At 27.8% G+C, this 25,595-nt stretch overlaps 1 protein-coding gene across 2 annotated transcripts in view; it reads right to left on the reverse strand.

Annotated features, from left to right (window-relative positions):
• Positions 1–659: 659 nt before the first annotated feature.
• Positions 660–25,595, reverse strand: part of LOC107442309 (protein Wnt-7b-like) — a 100,257-nt gene continuing 75,321 nt past the window's right edge. Inside the window, exons 3-4 of one of the 2 annotated variants that reach the window (XM_016055841.4) lie at positions 12,216–12,493; positions 660–2,366 (exon numbers count right to left, since the gene is read on the reverse strand). In XM_016055841.4, the coding sequence (XP_015911327.1) occupies positions 1,881–2,366; positions 12,216–12,493 (764 nt within the window). In that variant the 3' untranslated portion in view covers positions 660–1,880. 2 annotated transcript variants of the gene reach the window in all.

The following is a 25,595-nucleotide window of genomic DNA, read 5'->3' on the forward strand; positions in this document are numbered from 1 at the left end:
ATTCATTAGTTGTCATTATTATAATTTTTTTTAATTTTGTTTTTAACGTTTTCCACCTTCTGAGTTAAAACTGTATTGATTGCTTTTAGTCACGGTCTTCTATTTGAAACTTATATTTTTAAATCAATATGGAGCTGCTCCAAATTCAGAATTAAAATTTTATAAATCAGAAAGAAAAGTATTAAAATTTTGAGAATTATACTTCTGTCTGATTTTCAGAAATATAGTGCGTTATAAACATATGAAAATATAAAGTACAAAACTTATTAGGTGCGAAGTAAAGTTTGATTATACTTAAATAATCCTTAATAAGAAAGTGAATTATTTAATTTTTGCAGTTTCCAATGCAGACTTTGATGCTTTTGCAGCTAATTTTTCTTAGTGTTTAGTTATATTTATTCACTATTTTGCATATTGCATCACATGCTTGTAAATAATCTTAAGTAATAATTGTTAAGTGAAGCTTGATAATTCAATTTATTTGAAAAACATTTTTAACAAAATAATTATTCTGCATGAAAGTGAAAAAAAAATTCGATGGATAATGTCAAGCATTTAAAATTTTTATTTGGCTATAAATCTGAAATGAAGCAAAATATTGATTCAAATAAAACTTTTTCACGACCACTTTTTTAATCATTGTACACAATAAGCATGAATTTGTATGATTTTACTTTATTACTTAATTCCAGTTCTTACAATAAGACTTAACAAACATATCTATTAGAGAGCACTATTTTGATGAGAAAATGAAAAAGCTTTTCTTCTTTGAAGTATCAGAAAGCGAGTCTCTGCGAAGCAAGCCCATTACATTATTTTAGTTTGAAAATCAATGATACGTTAAGAAACTTTTGAATGAGTAAAATTAAGCAGTTTACAGTTCTTAATTCACGTTTTGTTTGCAAAGGTAAATAAAATGCAAAGTCAATATTATGTTTTCTGAAAAAAAAGAAAGAAAAGTAAGCGGATGTTGATTGTATCTCTGACATCTTGAAGTGTATAGTTGGTACCATAGAAATTTTTATCATTGCCCAGTTCAAAGAGGAGAAAATGCCATTCGTATGAATGCTTCATAGAGATACAACTCCCGATAGTGTTTAACTCTTATAATTGTTCCATTTTTCTTTTGATAAATCTCTAATCAAGGGATTAAGATAAATGAGAAAAATGGCTAGTATTCTGAAAACAAATGGAATCAACAAATGTCTTCATATGACCTCTTTTTATTTACACACTTCATTGAAAGGGATCCATGAAAAATGTTTCCACTTCCACGTTATTCAAAGAGATTATACTCAGCGTGTTTTGTTTATTTCTGCAAAAACACAAAATTGTATATGCATTTTATTTTACACTAGAATTACTTATAAAACATGAATTGTTTCTATAGAAAAATACCTAATTTCATTGATATAAATAAGATCACATTGTAAATAATAAAGTAAAAAATATCAAATATAATTCTTCCTTTAATGAGAAAGATGAAACAAATTTAAATGCATTTCAATTCCATATTACACACATGTCATCTAATAACATTTTTTAAAAACTCCATTTGCATACAACTACTTCTTTCAATAAAACTAATCTAATTTTTTTTTAAAACTCAAAATCAAACATAAAAGCTCTACACTTTCTGCTTTCCATACTTACCTTCTACAACAAAGGAACATTAGTTTGGTAAGTGTAAACCAAAATGCTTAAAAAAGATTGAAATAGGTTATTAAAAAAAGCTAGATTATCTAAATTTGGAAGTTGACATTACCAAATGTATGGCATACTGATATGACGATTTCTATGACAAACAACTTTGAACCACTGTTGAGAAACAGGGTCATTGGCACTTCTTCTGGAATGCTTTTCATGTCTGTACCTAAATATCATTTACAAACATAATTCTCTGTTCTTTCTCTACATACATCACAATTAACATAACAGCACCAATGAAATTTGCAATTGCATTGCCAAGTTCTTATGTACTGGTGCGTGTTATAACCTCTGCCACAACATAATAAATCACAGCCATCTATATCTTTGGATGTCCTGTTGCATTCTCTGCCTACAGTCCCTAATGAACCACGAGACAAGTCTTTTTCACAATAATTTGGTGAATTTTCCAAATAAACCAAGTCTCTCGGTCTGGGCTTACGGTGAACACGTTTGGATTTCTTTAGTTTTAAATGAGATGGCGTTCGCGTGACCATAGGTCCCCAGTGAGGGACGACTTTTTTAGATTGTTTGTAAGCTTTCATGAGATAGTCCCCAATCTGAGCGAATGCTGGCAGAGTTTTCCAACAAGTTTTCATAGTGCACGATCCAGAGACACCATGGCATTTGCATTCAGTTTTTAAATTGTGCTTGACAGCCTATTATAAGAAAAAGAAGAGAAAAAACATTAAATCTCATATTTTCACGCTGCTATTAAAAACATTAACTTTTTTTTATTTTATTTAAAAACCAAATTATTTAAATAGATTAAGAAACTTTTGCCATGCAAATAAAATAGAATTTTTTTAAAATATTAACTAGGGATTATAATGATAATCCCAACTATTCTATATGATTCATAATTAGAGTTTCTCTATAATGTGAAATCTGTGGTGTAGTGCTTATCCGAATTTGGTTTCGAAAACGATCATTCATACACACTTTAGAGAGTGTAAGTATGTTTAGACGTCAATAAATAAGAAAGTTTACACCAAGCTCACATACATTTACTCCATTCATGGATTATTTTCGCCAATTTCAACGTACGTACGAAAAGCGTCAAATAACTACGGTAATTTAGTTCCTATCGAGCAAAAGAAAGTGGAAGTTTATTTTCACCTCGCACGATGCTAGCTAAACATTACAAGAAAGCAGAAGTAAATTGTTATAAAAGATATGTATAGACTGTCCATGTAAGGAACTCCCCTCGCCTTTCGTTTGCAACAGTGGTGGTGATTATGGTTACGAGATTCAACTATTTTAAAAAGGAGTGTTTAGCCAATATTTAAGACAGGTTTTGTCTCGGGTAAGCGAGAGAAAGGGGATAATTCTTCTTCAATTTATTGTTAAATTCAACTCTTTAAAATGCGCTTTTTTACGTTTCCATAACAGCAGACGGTCTTACACCTTGTGGCGAGAGAAGTTTTTTTTTTAGACAGACTATATGTTCTTATTTATATCATAAATATAATAATGCTGTTTTCATAAGGAGATTTACATAAATCCATCAATTGTGTTAAATAGTTTTATAATATCGCTTCAATTTTGCTAAGTCTAGTTCGAATTTGTGTTAATATTTTCTCTGTGCTGTGTGTATGTTTGATTAACAAACTAATTTTATACTGACTTTTATGCCTGTTATACTTTACTGTAAGAATAAATATTTGTGTTACTGAATATCAAAAATGGTGGTGGCTGCTTTACACCAAGTAGTGTACAAGAACATTCTTGGTATTTTACTACACCAGGAAGTATCCTTCGATCCTGGTGTAGTGTCACCACTTCGGTATTAATAGTTACCACCATTTTTAGTATTGAGATAAAAAATTTTCTTGCAGTGTATCTTCAGAGATTCACGACAAATAGTTTTTAAAATTGACAAGATCAGGCATGCGAAAGAGAATGATTACGGAATCTGTTACTATACTTGGCTAAGTTTCCCTCAAAATCTCTCTTCCTTATACTAATTGCTTGCTTCACATCGAAATCATGTTAGCTGTACTCAGTTATATTTCGTTTAGCTTTTTAATCGGCCAAAGAGCATGTAACTACATTGTTAAACATTTTGGTGTATTGTTGTCACCTATTTTGGTGTTAAGGTGAACTAAATACATTTTTAAGAACTGTAGTAATCGTGCAAAAAGTATATAATTGGCAAAATAACAATTGCGAGAAAGAATCAGAGCGAATATATTACTAAAAATGTACTTGTTTTTTAACAAAATGTTTTTGCAATAAAGCCATTGAATTGATTCTAATACATGCAAAAATATGTATTGTCAATAAACAAAAAGAAAAATGAATTAATAAATAAATAAAACTATAACAGTGAAAAAGTAAATAAGAAATGTTCTTACATGCACTGTAAAAACTTTAGTTTACTTCAATATCAAAAATGGTGGCAATTAGATACAAAAGGTGTTAAGTGGTATGTAGTGTATGCGTATGCGTAGTGGTAAAGTATGCTAAAGTGGCGAAATTTATTGATTAGCTTATTCAGATCTTTAAATGTAAGGACAGAACATCACTTTCAGTTTGTTCGACAGAAAATAATGTAGTCAGAAAATAAATGTTTTCTCAAAACATAAGTTTTTGTGATATTTAATTAATAACTTGATTAAAGTGCCAAGTATAGCAATCATAGTTTTTGAAAGCTAATTATTTCACAAAATATCGATATATTTAACATCAGTTTGCATATAACAGGTAATTTGAATAGTTAATGGAAATTTAAAAGCAAGAAAAGGAATACATGTCTATAATTTAGAGAATTCACCGGATAAATTTGCCTCGTAGATGCACTGCATGTTAACTCTTCGGGAAAGTTATTGTTTTGTTCATTTAGATAAATTTTGGTGCTCAACTAATCACAGACAGTTTACCCGTTTTGCTTGTGATTCGAATATAATAAACAAAATTTCTGTTTGAAATTTTTCGTTTCTCACAAAAGTTTTTTCTCGTTTTTTTGAACGTGTCTTTTCTGAATATATTTCAATAGATTGATAAAGTTTTCAAGTTTTAGAAAATTTGTGATAAGTATTGCTGATCTTCAACTTTTCGTTATTCATCTCAGTGTTACTGTATTTAAAGCTATAACTACAAGCTACTAAAACAAGCATATAATATCATTAATGAGTTTTGTCGATCGGATTCGAACTTTTCCAGCTACGGAACAAATGTCTCAAACATGCTAATTTCTCCTTGAAAAGTTAAACGCATCAAATATCATAATTCAATTGCTATAGTTTGTACTACAATGTTATAAAAATTTTGGTAATATTTTTTCTTCTCTTTTTCGAATCACTATTTGCAGTTTCAAGTATTAGACAGAATCTAGTTTTGATTTAGACTCTAATTATATTTCGAAATTACTTGAATAAATAGCAAAATTTTAACGCACTTTTTTTATAAACGCATGCAAAAAGCATGACGAATAAATTTAGTTGCATTAGTTTATATAAAATATTGTAAAATATTTATTTTTGTATTGAAAGTAATTTTGTGAAATATGAATAAGGCTTAAATCTTCTTGAAATATTTGCAAATGCGTTATCCTTAAAGTTCAAAGAGTAAAGGACGATTTATTATTTTAATAGCATAGTTCTACCCTATGAACTCGGTGGACACCCACAAGGATTCGTGTCGTCACTTAAAATTCTTTAATCGTTATAAGTATGAAAGGCAAATATGACCTTTGAACAGATTGTTGTACCGACGCGTCATTGGTTTCAATGAAAAAATAACGTTTCTTTTATGCTTTCGAAGAATACAATTAATTTAAAAGTTATATACAGGTAGACTACACCTTAAAGAAAAAGAAGTATGAATTTTGATCAGTAGCGGTCTGATTAGCACAAAGGGTTTCTTGGGATTCAACATTTCATATTTTACTTTTATTTTTACTATTATTCTTGAGTTTTATCTATTCTATTAGTCTTGAATGTGAAAATACACATTTAAATGTAAAGTGCATAGTGCGAGCTTCAAAAACTGTCACTACCTCAGATGTTTTTCAAACATCTTGTACTTAAAGTTTTTATTTTTTTTAAAAATTTAAATACATAGTCTTTATCATTGCAACAGACAAAGTTCATGAAAGAATGATTACAAATCTTAATAAGTTATTTCTTTTTGCTGTACCTGTATACCTATTATAAAATGAAAACTTTTGAATTAAAAATTAATTTTTCAAATTACTAAAAGAAGAGGACTAAATATTGTTTGTAATTGTTGATAAAAAATAAAGATTTATTTTAATTTTTATTTATCAAAGGAAGCTGATTGTAAGGAACGGATGATTGATTATATTTTTTCTTTTCGAAATTTGAGCACTTTTTCGAAATAATTAATCGAAGTTTTCGATTATACTCTAAGAAGCACAACCTTTGATCAATAGTGTTCTTTTTTAAACGAAAGCTTGCGTGAGAATAACATTTTTACATTTTAGTTATTACTTTTATCTTATAACAGTTAGTCTAGGCTTTTTTTATAAGTCTTAAATGTAAAAAAAAAAGGCAAAATATAAAATGCATCCTGGGAGAGAGGGCTTTGGAAAACTATTCTCATATCAAATATTTTTCTAACAGCCTAAACCTTTATAGGTTTGTTTATTTAAATATACGGTAATGAATCATAAACATAATGAAATCAAACATAAAGCATAAAAAAAATTCAAAAATTAAACAATTAATCCAATTTTAATAGAAACAGTTTTGGCATTGTTAAATAGCATATTCTAGTGGTTGTTCCCTAAATTTATTTTATATAATACGCATAGAATATAGTTTTACACAAAAAATGCATTTTTTAAAAAAACTTTAGTCGAATGTAAACAAATCCATGGTTTTGATATCTTCATGTAACCGTCACTCGTTAAATTCATAAACAGTTAAGTTTTAGACTTGTTTCCGTTGTCAAAACTAATTAATTTATGTTAATTTTTTAGATTATTTCTCAAAAAAAACTGGCATTTCTTTCAATTTTGAGCGCTAATCCCTGGATTATATCATTTGTGAGAAATATATCTTATTGTTTTCATTTTATAAACTGGAAAAAAAAGTTATTAATCTTTGCTTACAAAGTTTTTGACTTATTGGTAAAAAATTGAGAACTTTCTGTTAATTCAGAGATTAATGTTACAAAATTAATAATTACGAATTATTAATTAATAAATACAAAATTAATGTTTCATGTAGGAAGAGTTTAAAAATATAAAAACATCTCTATGTTATTTTAATCAGGATAGTATGCTTACTAATGTTTAGAAATTGAAAAAATTGTTTTTAAGTGGAAAATGGGATTAGTGTTTAAAAGGAAGCTGTATAGATAAATTATCTTAAATTTTAAATATTATCTTAACTAGCGTATTTCCCCCACGAATGGCAGCAACAAACAAGTTTTGCAACAAATTTTTCCACAAAAGCTTTGCAATAAATTTTCTTTCAAATTTTCAAATATATCATACATTGCGTGAACTTTTTTTAAAAAATTTATATGATGCATTAGTATTTAATATTAAAAAATCTATTTTTTATCCTTAGAATCATTTGTGGTATAAAATGGCGTATGAAAGAACACTTAATTCCTTAGAACCACTGAAGAAAAAAGAGGTATTTTTTCAAACTGTTTAATGCTTTTCACACGTATTGTTAAACGCTTTTCATTTTGTCGAAGTGCTTGTTCATTTTGTTGAAGAAACATAAATTTTTCCAGCCTTTGTTATTTTGTCGCGTGAATTTTCGTTTTTATATAAAAAGGAAAAGTTCGAACACGGGCAATAAAGGAAAAGGATTAATCATTAATCTGGTAAAAAACATGTACAATTATTCGAAATTAATATATATGTTTTTTATTAATGTGATCCATTAGTATATTAAACTGAACAATCTTTTTGGTAAATCACGCTGATATGTTTGTCTTAAATATTCCATCAAATTAGTCATATTGACTTAAACAAAAATATTATTTTTTTTTGTTATGAAATATTTTTAAAAATACTTTGCAGCATAATGAGCCAATTTTTATAGCTCCGAGAAAAAATGATCTACAACTGCCTAAAAGATATTATGCTAAAAATGAAAGTAGCGGAAGAAATGAATAAGCATCGTCTTTACACAGTGAGTTTTCAAAAATTTACAAATGCAAAACATATGCTTAACAATATTTTATTTTTACTCGGTTTTATACAAATTAATTTTCATAATGATTATAATTCTCATGAAAACGACGCATTAAAAGAGTATTATCCTATATACCAAATACAATCAACGGCAATCACAGAAATATTTCAATTGGTCGCGAAAAGATTTATAAAGAAGATTATTATTTTTTTCGAGAAAAAGACTATTATTTTTTTCTTCCAAAAATTCGATGTTTTGAAAAGATTGAATTATAATTTGAATGGATCACAGAAAATAAAATAAAAAATTCTTTCTTTGAATTCTTTACTGTATGTCTTGAAGTGAACAATTTTTTATTTATTTATACAAACAAATAGGTAAGGCGTGAACTAAATTTATAATTTTTTTTATCAGTAAGAGTTTCTATGTAAAGTTTAGAATGCGGAAGTGAGAGGTTTCTTGCAACAAAAGAAACAGGCTTCGAATTATATGTTGTTTATTTGAATATACTGACATTTTTCTACCATTCAACTTTCTTTTATATGCAAAACCTATTGAATTAAGCATGGCAAGTAATGCATGGATACACTTTTAGAATCATTTAATATTTTAAAGAAATTCAGAGGTAGTATAATTGTTAAAAATATTTACGAATCAGTAATAAATTAAAATTGTGCAAATTATTGATAACACTTATAATGAAAATTTATGACACACCCACAAAAATTATTAATATTATATTTTTTAGAACTAACTACAGCAAAATATATGCATATGACGATAATCATACTATTCAAAAATTTATAACCTTAAGTATCAGCCTTAACGATACATTCACGAGCATATTTACAAATCTATCTAAGAATTTATTCTATTAATGAAAGTTCCACAGTGGACTGATACTAAGGACACCCGTGTTAACAAGGTTTTTCGGAGCTCTTTCACCAAGGAAAATAAAAAAGCCAGTTTAAGTGCCTTATTGTACTTGAAGCAAACCTATAATTTTAAACTGTATATGCCACCTTGCTGTAAAGAATTATTTGGGCTTTAGAACGGAAAAACAAGTAAAATATTTTAAAAGTTATTAAACTTTTTTAAAAATCGCCAATTTGGCGACATTTTCCATCTATACGAAAATTATCAAAATCAATGCCTTATTCCTATTTTTTGAAAATTTTTATGAGCCCAGATAATTTAGTAATGGCGTAAGTTTTTAAATGTTAGAAAATTAGACCACAAACGCTTTTCATTTTCTCAAAACTGTGGCTTTTCTTCATATTGACGTTCTGCGCCATTTTCAGAATAAACATAGAGGACGCTGGTTAAAGATAGGCAAAACTTGACCTAATGGTCATGAGTAACTGTTGTAAACTCACATGAGTTATAAAAATAGAGTATTAATCTCAAAAAAGCATCATTAGTCTACAGAGTCTTCGAAAAGCAACATTAAGCATTACTGGCAGCTGTCAGTGAGTGGCTGGGTGAGCACTTTGATCAGCCTGGAAGGTATCAAGGGCGCACGGTATTGGTCCTCGCTAAACTGTTCTACAGTTAAATGTTGGGTTTCCCGCACAGGCTGTCAGGCTACCAAAATGGAGGATCAATCCCCTCTGCAGAGGATCAAAATTGTGATGGTATATCCTCAGATAATCCTCGGCGATAGTTCCCGGACCATCGACAATTGCTCATTGTGCAGTTCTAGTGCGACGTAAATGAAATACTCGCAAATACTCATAGTGCGACGCATTACTCTCGAATAGTATGTCCTGATGTGTTCTGCATCTTACCCATTTGCACAAAACTTTGACGAATTGTTTTACAAGCGCTATTAATCCAAAATCGTTCTCGCAGTTTGGACATAAATATCTGTACTCCAGCTTGGCACATTGTTAGATGCATACTGCAAATATTCAATTCTGCTAGCTTATGGTTGCTTGGAAGTAGTATAGAGTTGGATGTTTCGCGATCTTCTCTCTTAGTTAACTTTGTGTGAACTCTGAAAGCACCTTCATCGTCTTGAGAAACACTTGAAGATTTTAAATTACTTAGATCTGCAACATTGAAGGATCTTTTTTGAATTTGTCAAAAAAATTTTCGGCATTGTTTAGTTTATAGATTTTCAATTCTCTAACTTCTCTATCTGAAACAGATTTTTGAGTACCTCTTTAAATTCTTAACATCCTAACTGTCATTCTTAAAATTTTAGAGAAACTCGAAAAGTAAGAAAGCATTTATAAGTCTTCGTTACTTTCACAAATCAAAGTTACTACAATTTTCTTTCTCTCGAATATTTTTTTGTGTCTTTAATCGGAAAGGATTTAGGACACTCTTTATTAGATTTATAAAACCGAAACTGCCCTTCCCTCCAATAGGTCTCTAATAACTTTGAGACGGTTCAATCTCTTGAAGGTAAGTCAGCCGGGTTGAAGGTTCTGGGAACGTGACGCAAACTTTCAATGCCACTAAGTTCTTATCTTTTGCATACTCTGTTATTTAAAAACGTACCCAAAAATTCATCTTTATGTTAAATTTAGAAAGGGGCAGTTGTTGAATCTGATCCGTAATATTCTTCAAGATTGTCTATTTTTTCAACTTTTCTTTTGTGTTTACTCAGTATTTTGTTTGTTTTTGTTGCGAAACAAAATTTATAATCTCTTATAAATCCAGAATTGTAAGCGGTAGTCTTCTTAAATTTGAAAATTGATTACAAGGAGAAATTTCAGTCACCCATCCAAAAGCTCGGTTAAAATTTTTAATTATTCCGTCCGGGAGAATTGATTGAAAAATAATTTTTTTGCATTAGTTTAACAATAGTCATAGTCATAAATGAAATTGTAAACAATTCTGTTTATGATTTAATCGCATGCTCTTTAGTGTTTAATTATTTTAAAATAGTCTACTAATCAACATAAATAGCACGCGGATCGGTGTTACGTCACCGTATTAGCCATTTTCTAATATTTGTATTAATATAAAGAAATGAGCTGTGACTTTATAATGTTGTTAAATTATGGCAACATTAAGTTAATATAGCTTGTTCAGCCCAAATTTAGCATTGAGTAAACGGTTTTTAATTACCTAATTACAAAAACAACAGAGATCATAGAAACATACTTAGTTATATGTAATAGAACTAAGTAAAATAAAGTAGAATAATAGAAAAAATATAATAGAACTAAGAAAAATAAAGGAAAATGTTCATAAATTTATCAAAAGTGGCAATTATAAAAACAAACAAACGTGATTTTAAATTATGAAAGATAATCTCAAATGCAAATAACGTCATGCTGATGCCAACAATTGACAGTGATTTGTAACAGCATGGTAATTTTTCAGTCAGTTATTTTATGACTAAAGTTTATTCGATTGCGTTTCCAGAATTCAACGTAAAAATTGTAAATTGATCAAAGATCTTTTTGAAAAGAGCCTAACTCACTTAAAACCTAAGTCAAATTTAAGCCACCATAGCAACGCATCTTGTAAGATATTTTCATGAATTTGCTAGCCTCTTTTTTTGGTACATCAGCATAGCAACGGCTGAGTACTCCACAAGTAAGAAAAATTCGAATCCCAACTTTTCCGACAAAGTTCGTATTTTTACTTCAAGTTTAATTGCAAATATCTTAAATTATGGATGGAATTAACATTGTTAGGCTATCATAGTTTTTCTCTCTTGGCAATTATCGTACTAATGAGGATTATAATGCGAAAATTGCAGGATTGTTAGATTCGCTAATGTTGTAAATTTAGGTTGATGAACGTAAAAATTCCCTTTACTAAGACATAGAAATACACTATCTACCAATAAGTATTCGGACACCTATGCAAATGACTATATCAGTGGTCCTGAGATACGTCACGCCCTCCGGTATATATCTTGTAGGAAACAACATAGGCATTAGTCCCATGCCTACTACACTATTTTGGATAACAATGCGCTTCCTACGTTTTGGCATGGGGTGGACCCCTGTTACTTCCAGGACGACAATGCCAGCTGTCATTTTGCGAGGGTCACCAAGGCTTGATATGGTGCCAATGGGGTTAATCGAATGGACTGGCCTGCCCAGAGCCCAGACCTGAACCCTATCGAGAACCTCTGGGACAAGTTGGATTGCCGAATTAAGGGGTGTACTACCCGTCAAAAATCGGTGAAGGAACTTACATGTCTTCTCCAAGCCGAGTGGAAGAAAATACCACTAGCCGTCACACAAGGACTTGTGGAAATTATGCCCCGGAGGGTTCACGCTGTAATTGCCTCTCGTGGAGGCTCTACCAACTATTGATTATGAATAAAGTTTGTTTTTCTTTTCAATCACACGCGTCCAAATATTTTTTGGTAGATAGTGTAGTTGCACATTTCTGAATGAAAATCTACAAAAATTGACAAACCTTTCTGCCAGCATGGTTGTTGTGTAAGTTCATGAGAGACCTTGCATCTCCTTCCATTTCTCTAGCGTCGATAAACTTTCTAGAAAGACGGATACCGTATTTCACATCGACGCTGCATCCTCCCCATTTCCAATCTGTTGGATGATTCAAAGGCTTCACACTGCTCTGGCTTTTGTCGCAACCGCAATCGCTTACGTTCCCTCTACTACATGACTGAGTGATTACGAATGTAACACCAGCAGAGGTTACACTGTACATATACGCAGCTTCACGGCTACCTGAAATAATAGAAACGATATTTAGAAGAACTAATTTTCAGATATCTAATTGCATTAAAGTAAAAATTTATTTGTACATTCTCAGAAAAAAATTTGTACAACGACGAACCATAATATTGTTACCATGATCTGTAATTATCGTGTGCAAACTTAATAAGCTGTTTCTTACCATGTTTTTGATGTTCAAGTTGAACCATATTGTTAAGTAATCAAGTTTGAAGCTAATTTGAACAATATGGTTCAATACGCTCCAAAACAGTCAGATTGTATCAATTTGTAACTAATTCCAAGCATATATTAACCATTAGTTATTTAACAGTGTAAATTTTGCGTTCGAGTAACAGTTTAGAAGGTAACATTTCCAAAATAACCTCATATGACTCGTATAAAATTTTTAGGTATTATAAAAGATTTAGGTTTCATTCAGGGTTTGATCATAAAAATGCTCTTGCAAAAATTACCGATTTTAAACAAGGGCTCTGAAACCTCGGAAACACAAGACTGAAATATTGAAAGCGTTTTTTATATACATAACTGGCAGGAAAGATTACATTTTGAGTTTTTGCAAATAATAATTTTTATTATTAAAAAGATTTTCTAATGTAATTCAGTAGCTCATTTTTTCAAAATGCATATTTTAATGAATTTATTGATGTTTTAAAATTCTTTTTTCCAATTGAAATTAATCCAAAATTAATTCTAAACTACTTCATTCCTTTGTTTTTCTTATAGCATAACAATGAAAATAAATTAGCTAACTATGTATACCAAAGTTAAGAACTACTAAGTAGCAATAAGTATTTCCAAGCCTCAATTTATCAACTTAAAATTACTACTATAAACTTATAAACATTCTGTTTTCATTGAAATGTAAAATTAACTTACTTTTCACCTTAAGTTTGTTTGCTATGTTTATTTGTTATTCGAAATTATTAACTTTCAATTATTTCATGAAGTGATAATAAATAATTGTAACTTTGTATGAAATTATATAAAAAAAAATTACGTTTTTAAATGCGATATATCTTATTATTCAGAAGTAAGGTCTGAAGTACACTATATTCTAATTATTTAAAATAATTAACTTTTCATTCCTCGAAAAAATGACAGTAAAATAAATTAACATATTAATCTAATAGACCAGATTCGAGGAAATCATCATTAACTTAAATCACCATTTTATGCTGATAACTTTTATATTCAGCATTAAATAACAAACATTAAATTGAAAGCGCTATTTGAGTTCCTCTCAAAATTAATTTAAGCATTAATTTATTCCTTTATTGCTCAATAAACAGCTTGTAAGAAAAATGAAAAACCGCTTCTCTTTTCATTTATTATTTTCATAACGCCACAGGCAGATTTTTTTTGAGATATAATTCACACTCAAAATTTACTTAGAAAAATAAATATTCTCCACCGTTTTGACGCCTGCGCACCGATTTTGGCACATTTTTCTTTCTCACTTAATATTCTTTCTTTTCACGCCTCTTACCTGTTATTGAGTAGCGTGTCTAAGATTAAAGAGGGAATTTGCCGGTCTTCAAATATTAGTTATGTACATGAAAAATGGAACCAACTAAAAATCTTAATATCCTTTGATATTTTAATAGGACATTAGGCTTACGAAAATAAATGTTGATCCAAATAAAGATAATAATATAAATTTAAAAAATACATTTAACATATATGTGTTATCTCGTTATAAAATTGATTTAATGATATAATCACCACTTACGATAATGGTTCTTTAATACGACACTGTTATTAATTCTGGTATTTTTTTCACAACGAAAATTTATAATGGGATCTTTGGAAAATTTTTCCAATTAATTTGAAATCCAATTCAATAAATTGCTTCATAAAACTAAAAGAAAATAAAAACAATATTTGTTTTCACAAGTATTTCAAGAAAATCTAGGACATTTAAAGTTGCTAAATTTCAGCGATTATTAGATATCACGATATATTAGATTATTAGATATCACGAACGATTTCTCCGTAGTTTTTTTCAGCGATGGAAGTATTTTAAATTGGCATTATTAAAATTCTAAGTTTAACTTTCACTTGATTCAAAGTGATCTCCTTTGCGTCAGAATACTTTCAAACCTTAGATGACCTCTTTTATTTTGGCAGATCAAATAGGTGAAAACCCTCTTCCTTAACTTTTAGGTGACTCTAAGCTCAACTGCGTGCAAAAGAACTTTTAAGGCAATGACTTTGGTCATTTTCATAATTATTTTTCCTTGTTACTTTCACATTCTATCTTTTGTAATTTTGTATAGCGTGTTTTGACCTTTCCATTCGAAATATAAAAAAAAAGTTATAGAGAAGAAAAATTTAATAATCTGATACGTGTTTTGTTTAAGTTTTATAACTCAAAAACATTTTGAAAGATTTTGTTCAAATTTTGGATTTTTTTTCTCTACATTAAAAAATCAAAGGGTGGCCGATACCACTTTTGCTTTGGATGTTCAATTCAACATATATTTTGTTAAGCTATAAAAAAAACTATGATACTTAAAAATTTAAAATTTCGATGGTTCGTAGAAAAATGTACAGGGAATAGCAAAATATAATATTCGATAATGAGTTCGAGAATTATTAAGTGTTGAACTTATAGAAAGCATACCATACAGGAAAAGAATGCACCTACAGAGTGGAAATTTGTTATGGGGCCATGCTTACTTAAGAACTTAATATAGAGTATTTTTTGAAATTTCAATTTGTTCATAAGTTATTGTAATTTTAAGCGCTTTCTTTACGAATTTTTTTTCACTGTTTTTCCCCCCGCTCTTCATTACATTTTGCTTCACTGCACACGAAATCTATAACACTTAGAAACCTGAAATTACGATGGTATGTAGGAAACAGAGCATGGAGTGTGATAAAGTAAAAAAAATAAGATTTGACTATTAGGTCAAAAATTATTATCTGATAAACTTGTACAGAAAAAATACCATGTCTGATTGATTTGTAGTCAGTTGAAATTCAACTACGGAATTAAAATTTGACGGGTGGAAGAGCTATTTTAAACGTGAGTTTTTTTCGTAATTCTAATTTGTTCGAAAGTCATTGTAAATATAAGAGCCCTTTCGTGATTTTTTCAGCTATTTTGTTTTAAATATTGACTTTTTCCGTTGTTGTAAAAAATTTCTTTTCCCCTCACGAGATCTTTACTTCTTTATTTTATAAGCTCGCGCTCGAGTAGATGTAAATCAAAAGAAGACTTGGAGAGAGAGAGGGACAAAGAGAGACGAATAAAGAGACGGAGAGATTACCTTGTCACACATATCTGATCTTAACTATTCTGAAAGCTTTAAAAAAAAAACTTAAGCCATAATAAGCGTCCCCTATTTGAATTGTTTTAAGTCTCGTTGAAGAATAAAATTACTTCTCGTTTATTTCTTCATATTGGGACCCACAGTCTGTATTTCCTGGGTTAATTTTTCTTTCAAGTACAGAAGATCATTTTTCAAATCAAAATAATATGCTATTTTGTTACGATTAGCGTTAAAAGAAGAATTACGATTATTAATGAAATGTTTTTACATGAAGTTACAGTAATTGTATCATTAGAAAATAAAATGCTCTGTATTATTGAGGAAAATATGGACGCTTAGGGAAAAAAACACTGATGAATGAGAAGCGATTCAAGGGGTTGGTGGAAGCGACCAGACCATGGAGACTCCTTATTATTGAAAATTACTTAATTTAAAATACCGTGAAATTTTTTGTACCTTACAATTCAAACTTTTTTCGACTATTATTAAATGAAATTTAAAAAAATATTTGCCGATTATTTTTTTTGCATCGTATTATTTTGAATAAACTAGTCTTATAATTGTATGCAATAAGTTATTGATTCATTTAAGTTCTGAAGATATGACGAAATATCTAAAAAAAAAAAAAAGTTAGAAATAAGGGGCTAAAATTTCCGAACACTAACTAGATTAAACTATTGATACCATATTTTCTAGATTGCGCCTGTCTTCCGTATTTTGATGGTTACGAATCCAAATTCGATGAAGAAATATTATGTTTATTCACAAAAAGTACGTTCTAGTGTCTGATTTCGTAACTTAATATAAACTTTAACACAATTATCATGTTTGAGGTCAACATTTGAACTATAAGTCTAATTTTACCATCTACTTTCTTCTTTCTTGGTAATCAATTTTGGTAATCAATCAAAGATTCAATTTAAGGCATTATTCACGAATTCTGATTAATTTTTAATAATTGCAGAAAAGTTAATAAGTTAAGGCGTCGATGCTTATCATAAAATACAGTTTAATAAGGTATTTTTAAAGGATTCATTTTTAATAAAGAAACATTGCTTTAAGTTTTAAGCTTTTAATTTAGAATGATAATCAAAATAAATTTTAAAAAATAGTAAAAAAGGCTGATAAATAAAATTTTCAGGTAAATGCCTTTAAGCAGCTTGAGAGTCAGTTTTAAGCTCTTAGCTTCATAAAAATGCACTTATAGCTCTAATAGAATTATATCATGGAATATTACTTAAAATTAGGAATAGAAAAATATTCTAATGATAAACAACACTTTTATAAATTTTATAATTTTTTTACTGAAGACAAAAAAAAAGAAAGAAAAAAGATTTTCATGTGGGAAAACCAGATCACATAATTTAAATTTATATTCTAACGAAGATGTTAGCACTTGACATCATTATCCGATTTTGTTCATGACATATCATTAATAACTAATGTTAATTTAAAAAAATTCTTTAGCATATTAAAGAAATTTTTTTCCATATTTATACAATATTTATATTTGTTATATTTGTTTTTTTTTTAAATATTTTATTAAAAAAGATTGTAAAGTGGATTTTACTTTAATGATTTTTTAGTAAGAGTGCGCTAAGTCAATTCCTAGGAATGCTTTTCAATAACTTGAATGTTTTATAATATAAGTAAATCAGTTATCTTATAATAATTGTAAAAGGGTTAATAAGCTCAGATGCCAATTTCACAATGCTTATATTAAAATACTATTTATAGAAGTATTATTAAAGGATTATTTTATAATAAAGAAATATTACTTTCAGTTTTAAGCCTTTTAATTTAGATTGATAATGGGACATATATATCATCAATGACTATTGTTATTTTAATGTAAGGAACTCTTTTTAAGATTAAAAAACATCTTTAAGTTTCGGCGTGATAAATTCACTTTAATTACGTGATAATTTGACGATCAAGAAAAAGTGAAAGTCAAGTCAAGAAACTTATTTTTTCGTGATTGTTTACAGTTTTAGTAAGCGTAAAACTTAAGCGTAAGTGTTTTCAGAGGAATTTAATGGAATGGAATTTAATAAAACGTTTAAACAACACATCGGAAAAGTATTCAGCTTTAATTCTGCCAATTAAAAAATTTAGCTAAGTGTAATTTGAATGATGTTGTAAGCTGACTTTTAATCAAAGAGAATCGTTCTGTCCTATACTTTTACACAGTCCTTGGATTTTTCTAAGTCTAACAAGTAGTCTGATCAAATCGCGCACCTACAATCTAATTCGCTTCTCTATATTCATAGCTTAGTTGGGTCTGACAGTCGATTTCTTTTTCGGAAATTTCAATAATTTTTTCTTCCGCTGTTTATTTTTCATCCTAGACAAAAGAAATTTTTTGTTTAAAGATGTAGCCGATATTTTCCATTGTATTTTTTTAATTATCTCAAACAATATTTAAAGGATGTTTTTCTGTTTGTATCTCATAGAGAAAGCTTTTACACACGCTCTTTTCTGTATATTCTAAACTATGCTGTAAGAAATTTTGCAGCGTATTGAACTATAATATTGTTCAAATTAGCTGACACCTAAATTATTAGCTGGCATCTGCAAAGTAGACTATTATTTTGTGAAAAATTTAATATCTTAGACTTGATCACATGATACCATTGGTCCGACTAAAATGAAAATAAGTCTTAATATAACCTCTTAAAGTTGCAGTAAATTAACCAGATATTACAGATGAAAGTACCTTTATAGAACACACCACTATATTATATTACAGTCCCAGGACAAATTATTAGACACACTATAAGATTCTATGTAAAATCTTAATTATCAGGTGACACTATACACCTTTATTATTTTTATGTGACTGAAACCGGTTTGTACTTGTTTACGTTAGTGTATCAGTTGGTTAAATTAGACGATATATAATATTAATTTGATGATAGGACAAATTAGATGATATAGTATATAAATGTAGAATATTTATTATATCAAGCATTATATTAGTATATTATAATAATTAGATCAAATTATTAGACGCACTGAAGTTTTTTAATAATTACATGATTTTCACGAGTTTATATGTTTACGAGTTTATTTGTACGATATAATACTTTTACATACTTGTATACTTCTTATTTGTATTTTTTTTAATGTATTGCATTACAATGTTTATTAGGAGCGTAAACAAATGCAAACCGGTTTCATCCCAGTGAAAACAATACAGCTGTATAGTATCACCTGGTAATTATAATTTTACATATAATCTTATAGTGCGGCTAATAATATGGCTAAGGACTGTATATGGGGCTACGAACACTCCCACTTTATAGGAAATAAATACGAACACATTCACTATGTAGGATACACAAGCACTCTATATACTTTATATTTCATAACCATCGATGAACATGCTGGCGCGATTTTTGAGTTTGTTGACTACCAATGTTCATCTCCATACCTTTATAAACACACACTATATAGGACCACGAACACTCCCACATCACCAACATTGAACATATTTTTCTGTGAGTGTCTATTAAAATAGTCGAATATTGATAATTATTACTGTTTTTAATTTTTTAAAACTTTGTTCCCATGCATAATTTTTAAAACTACTTCTTTGTAATTTACAGTTAAAAAGTAAGCAGATGCTAAAATATACAAATATTAAGCTCAGTAAAGGCATTAAGAAATAAGCACGAAAAAGTCATATAAGAAAATCAAAGTTTAAGGTTTCAATCCTCTGAAAAGGAAAAACGTAGGTATTTAATTAACTTGGAAAATAATTTAATTATAGGTGAGGCAATTTCTGATAAATTACGATAAGAACACTTCGTCCATTATTATTACCATACGATGAAGTTTTCTTTTGGCTGAAACAGTTTATTATAGTTAATTTGATATTTAAGGTGTCATAATAGACAATTATTTGACAGTAATTGCAAAGAGTAGTTATTATCTTTTTTTTTGCAGTTTAAACATTTTTTTTTATTCCGTGTTATTTCATTATTTATTTTTTTATACTTATTTCCTGAATTTGTAAGAGCTAGTTATTATTGGCCTTAGATAAATTCCCCAGCAGCTCCTACTCTAACTATACTTATCAAGATATTCTGATTTCATTTAATTAACAAATATCGGGATGAATTTTAATATCACAGTCGTTAATCTTATTTTTAATATTATGCATATATCATGCCAAATGATAGAAATCTGAGGTTAACGAGCTTGCCGGTAATTGCATGGTTTGAACTAAACAAATACTTCAAATGTGGGTATTTATTTCTTTGCATCTTTGGGTATTTTTTGAACAGTAGACGTTTTAACAGTAGACCATGCCACAAGAGCATATATATGGTTAACATTATGGAGGAAACTTTGAGAAATTTTTACACATTTTTCCAATGAGTAATTCATTTTAAACTTATTTCAGATTTCAAAGTGTGCTTCATTTTTTACAAAAATACCAATATGTTTCAAGAAGTAACTACTCAAAACTTTTAAGAAGGATTTGTTTATTCACGGTACGATCATATTTATTGATTACATAAGGGAGGATACTTTACGACTTTTTTAAAAAATTTTTTGCAGTGAGAAATTCATTTGAAACTTGTTTGAGATATAAAGTAAGTGTCAAATTTTTCAAAAATGCCTATAGTTCAGAAGAAGTTAATACTCAAAATGTTTAAGAAGCAGTTGTTTAGTCGTTAAGAGCATATTTATATTTAACATATTGGAGGGCAAATTTATAATTTAAATAGACATATAGTTGAAGCATTTCTGGGATTAGTAAATTCTCTATCAACTATTGATTCTTTTAAAGTATTCTGCAGTATGTTAAAGAATTGATTATTTTAAATCTTCAAAATAAGAATAAAAACCTTTGAAACTTCGTCATTTGAAAATGTCTCAAATTTGTCTCAACTTTGAAACATATACCCAATCAAGTGAAACAATAATACATTAGAATCAAGTTTAAGAAAAATTTATTTGCATGATGATACGGTTCAAATTATCAGCATCTATATTTTAAACTTATTTATAAAGTGCTTTCTATTGGAAATAATTAATTGCTTCGAACGGTTAAATTTATGCGCGTAAAATATTCTATTAAAGTTACTGTAATGAACGGTAAAGCCATTTCTAGCACAAGAAAACATAATTCTTATTAACAAAACTAAAATATATGGTATTTGAATAATTTATTTGATATAATTTTTCTGTTCATATGGTAACGGTTTATTGAAAATTCTGGTTTTCAGAATTATATTTCTTATTACATACAATTAGTAAGAAACACAAAACTTAAAAGTAAATTTAATGAAGTAAATTATTATTATGCCATGATCTGAGGTATCGTGATAAACCACAATCACCAAATTTCATTAAATATTATAAAACCATAATATTAACAATTACTTTGTATATTAATTGAAGGATAAGTTTATTATAGGTCTTATACATTAATTGATGAATAATTAAATGAATTTCTGTAGTTTCAGTTTTAGTGTATTAAGGTAGCTCCATCAAATTCATATTTTTTTTTCAAGCTTATATCATATTTAATGATTTAAATTACAGTAAATTTAAATATAGAAATAATCGATGAACTTTAATACCATGAATTTGATATTAGAATATGAGCTTCCAGCAATCTAATTTAAATTGTTTTTAGTTAAGATAATTAAATGAAAATAATGTATTTACTAAAAAGATTTTTAGAAGTTGTAACTATACTTCAATTTTTAGTTTAACTAAACATGATTTAGTTTTATATTAATGCTAACAATAGAGACAAAGATTGCACTATTTACATAATTTTTACATATTTGAAATAATTTTTTTCAATAAATGAATAATAATAAGAATAATGTAGAATAAATTGCTTTTTCCATAAAATTAAAATAGTTCAAATGTTGATTAAATATTTATTAAAACATTATCATAATTTATAAGAAATAAGAGCATCATAATAAATAGAGTACAGATGCAATAAATACAATAAGAGGTTACTTACTTTCAACTTAAACATACATCTGAAGCACTAATTTCATTTAATATATTTTCATATATTACGAAGTTTCTTAATATTTTATAGTTTTCAAAGATACGTTTATAACTAGCTGACATATGGAAGTCATAATGTATAATTAAAGTTCATAAATAATGTAAACTTTTCCAAACAAATTAGTAAAAATATAGTTTTCATATTAAAAAGTATATTTGCTTTAAAAATTGTAATGCGTAAAAAGTATGTTGGAATAATTGGGTTTTAAGATTTAAAAGTATATAACTTCAAAACGTTTAAACTATTTGTTTTATCGACTAGTGTATGATCTCATTTCATTCAGAGTAAAAAATACATAAAATAGACTTTACCTGTCCAGATAGCAATTTCAAATGCGTAAATTGTACAAGTCAATTAACGTACTATTTATACAGAAAGCAATTGTAACATTTGAACTATTAGTGATGTCGCCTTGAATTATCAATTGATGGATTCAACATGTTAACCATTAGAAACAATACTTTGTTTGTCCAGGTAACAATATTTAGGTACCTGTCTTTCTACCATAATTTGTTGTGCAAAATCGTGAAATTTTGTCCACCTTCAATGAAGAGAGTGCTGGAAAGAATATATTTTAGGTGTGTGGGTTTTAGGTTTATACAATTTTTATTTTTAATGTAAATATTGAAGTATACTGAGTTTCTAAGCATTTATTATGTAAATTTTAAAATGCATGAGCCTTAAAGCTTGATGCTTTTCTGTTTTTAAACATATTTTTCTTGGTTAACTTAATTTGATTGATAGTTTATATTAGAGAAATTGAATTTTAGCTGAATGAATGATTTTAGCTAACGATGCTTTTTGAAGCTGAGAAAAAAAAAGTTTCACTGGAATGAATTAAAATTAATAATATATTTTTTTTGTAGTTTTTAATAAGGACGGTCCTCAAAAGGTAGGATATTCTGCCAAAACCTTTTTTTGAATGAAGGACAGGACATAATCGAAATAAAGAAATTGAAAGTAAAAAAAAAAATTAAAGCGTAACTTAAAACTTAAACAAAACTGTTACAAGTATATTTTATGTAGTATTATGTAATACAACAAGTAGTATAGCATTATATAGTACAGTACAGTATGGTACAGTCGAGCATAGTATGATATAATATAGAACTTTATACCTGTATAGTATAGAACATTATATTGATCAAAAGCGCATCGATATTTTACAAATGTTTATAAGACGAAAATTCAAAAAAATTAACGCTAAAATATTTTATGATATGAAAATTAAAAACGCTATTTTCAATTAATTATTAAAATTAGAGCAATTCGTTTGGAATTTCTTTAAAACATAAAAGTCCTCTTTAATATATATATATATATATATATATATATATATATATATATATATATATATATATATATATATATATATATATATATATATATATATATATATATATATATATATATATATATATATATTATATATATATATATAATATATATATATATATATATATATATATATATATATATATATATATATATATATATATATATATATATATATATAAATTTAATCCTGTATATAAATTTATTTTTATTTATATCCTGACAAACAGTTTTATTCTTCATCATCATTTTTCATCACTTGTCAATCGCATTACGAAAATGTTACAAGGCAAAATTCTCCATATTTTCTAAACTTAGTCAATACATTATATTGCATGATTCCCTTCTTTTCCTTCTTTTTTTTCAATTATCATTTTTTAAATTTTATATTTTAACATGCATATTTACCTATTTTAGTTTAACGATATATATTTTGATCTTCGTTTACATGAGTTTTATTCCGCACAGATTTAATTTCATACAAAATATTGCTAAATATCTATGTCCAACTATTTATAACTATGCTTAATGGATAATTATGATGGTTTTATCAAGGGGAAATCGAAATTATATATCAAGAAGTTTTTATTGCCAATAAAAGTTTTGTTAATAATAAAGTTAAAATAATTTTTTTAACAATAATGTTAATGATTAAATTTGCAAAAAAATTTCTCATTAGAATGAACATAATGCATACAATAAGTCCTTTTTTTCCATATTTATTATTTCTACATTATATTAAAAGGATAATTTTCATACAATATTTTAAAAGGGTAATTTTTTTTATAATTCTCTGCTTTATTTCTATTCATTGTATAGAATACATTGGTAATATGTGATATATTAATCATTTAAATTTACATATCTTATAAAGCCTGCATTTCTGCCCATAATACTTACATTAAGATGCTTCATCGATGAATCATTCATTTAAAAAAGTCAATTAAAAAATTTCTTGTAACAATATAGAATTAAACAAATCCAAACGCTTTTAAAGAAAATGTTGCAATTTAAAAAAATATTTGATTCCTTCCAGTTAAGGGACTTTATCAGTGGTATACAAATAAAAGTTTATATCAAATATTAGAATGATGCGCACACACTTTCAAATATTTATCAATCTTTCATAAACTTTAAAAATAATGCTTCAACAGTCGAAATAGAAGTACTTCAATCATGCCATGTCTTATTTCATTTGTTATAATTAGACTTTTTGCAACCTACTAATAATAAAACTTGATATGACAAATGAAAAGCTTGATAAAGTTATTTGAACAAAATTCATTATTATTTTTTACACCAATGAACTACTCATAGCCTAAAAAAGCATAAGGAATGAAAAAGAGCAAGGAAAAATATGACTTGAGTGAAACCGACAAACGAAATCAATTAAACTGAAACGCTTGTCGTACGTTGCGCGATCAATTCTTCATCCCCAAGAATTCGTAAGTAAAAAAAAATCTCAAAATGTGTTAGAATAATAATAAAAAAAAGTGATTGCTAAAAATACATCTGTCTCGATATCGACCATGACTAAAAGTTCAAGAAGTCGGCATTTTCACTGGTACTCCATAACTGATACGCGGTTTTTATGAAAAGGTGTTATTAATAACCGTCTATTGAGTCTACTATTGTGAGTGCTCAGAAGATTTATCGTCCCCTTCTCTTGTAAAACCCCAAATTGAGAGGCCCTTTTACACTTAAGGTGGGAGAGGGAAATTATTGGAACACACCGTATTAAAGGCGTGGGAATGGGTGAAAAAAAAAGCATTGAAAAGCAAAATTTTATTGCATTGAAATATTCAGATATATAAAATGCGCTCTATTGATGTTAATTTAAAATCGTTCAAATTTTTTTCAGGACAAAAATTTTAGGAGTCTAGGAAATAAATACGTACTATATGAGTTATAAAAGTCATCTTCAAGTCACTCTTTTCTTTCCTCCTAATGTTATTAAAAAGGGTGAGGTGAGAAAAAAAAGCTAACATAAAATAAATTTTGTTTTAATTATCGGATTTTCAAGTATAAATGGCTAATATTAATACAGGGTTCGTTGTTGTCCTGATAATACTGATAAAAAATATATCGTCCTTATTTGTCTTGATTTTTAGCTTTTTTTCCTAATATTCCTGAATATTTGTGTGGTCAGAGCATCCCATTTTCTATGAATAAAAGTGCGGCTTTTAAAATAATAAATTTTAAGAGTCGAATTATTTGGATTTTCATTGCATTAGCTTTTTATTTTAAATAAAAATGCTAGCAAAATTTTAAAGTTCAATTGTTCAAACTTAGGGACCGTCCACTAATTACGTACTTGGTTTCAGGCGAATAACCTAACAAGCAGGATTCATTTTTTAAGATTTTTGTAAATTCATTCATTTTCTCAAAAGGAAACACAATTTAACAAGCTTAAATTATCAATTTTGTTTTATGGTAAATG

The sequence above is a fragment of the Parasteatoda tepidariorum genome, chromosome 2 (assembly GCF_982258835.1).
Source record: "Parasteatoda tepidariorum strain Cologne lab strain chromosome 2, Ptep-v5.0, whole genome shotgun sequence".
NCBI classification, from domain to species: domain Eukaryota; kingdom Metazoa; phylum Arthropoda; class Arachnida; order Araneae; family Theridiidae; genus Parasteatoda; species Parasteatoda tepidariorum.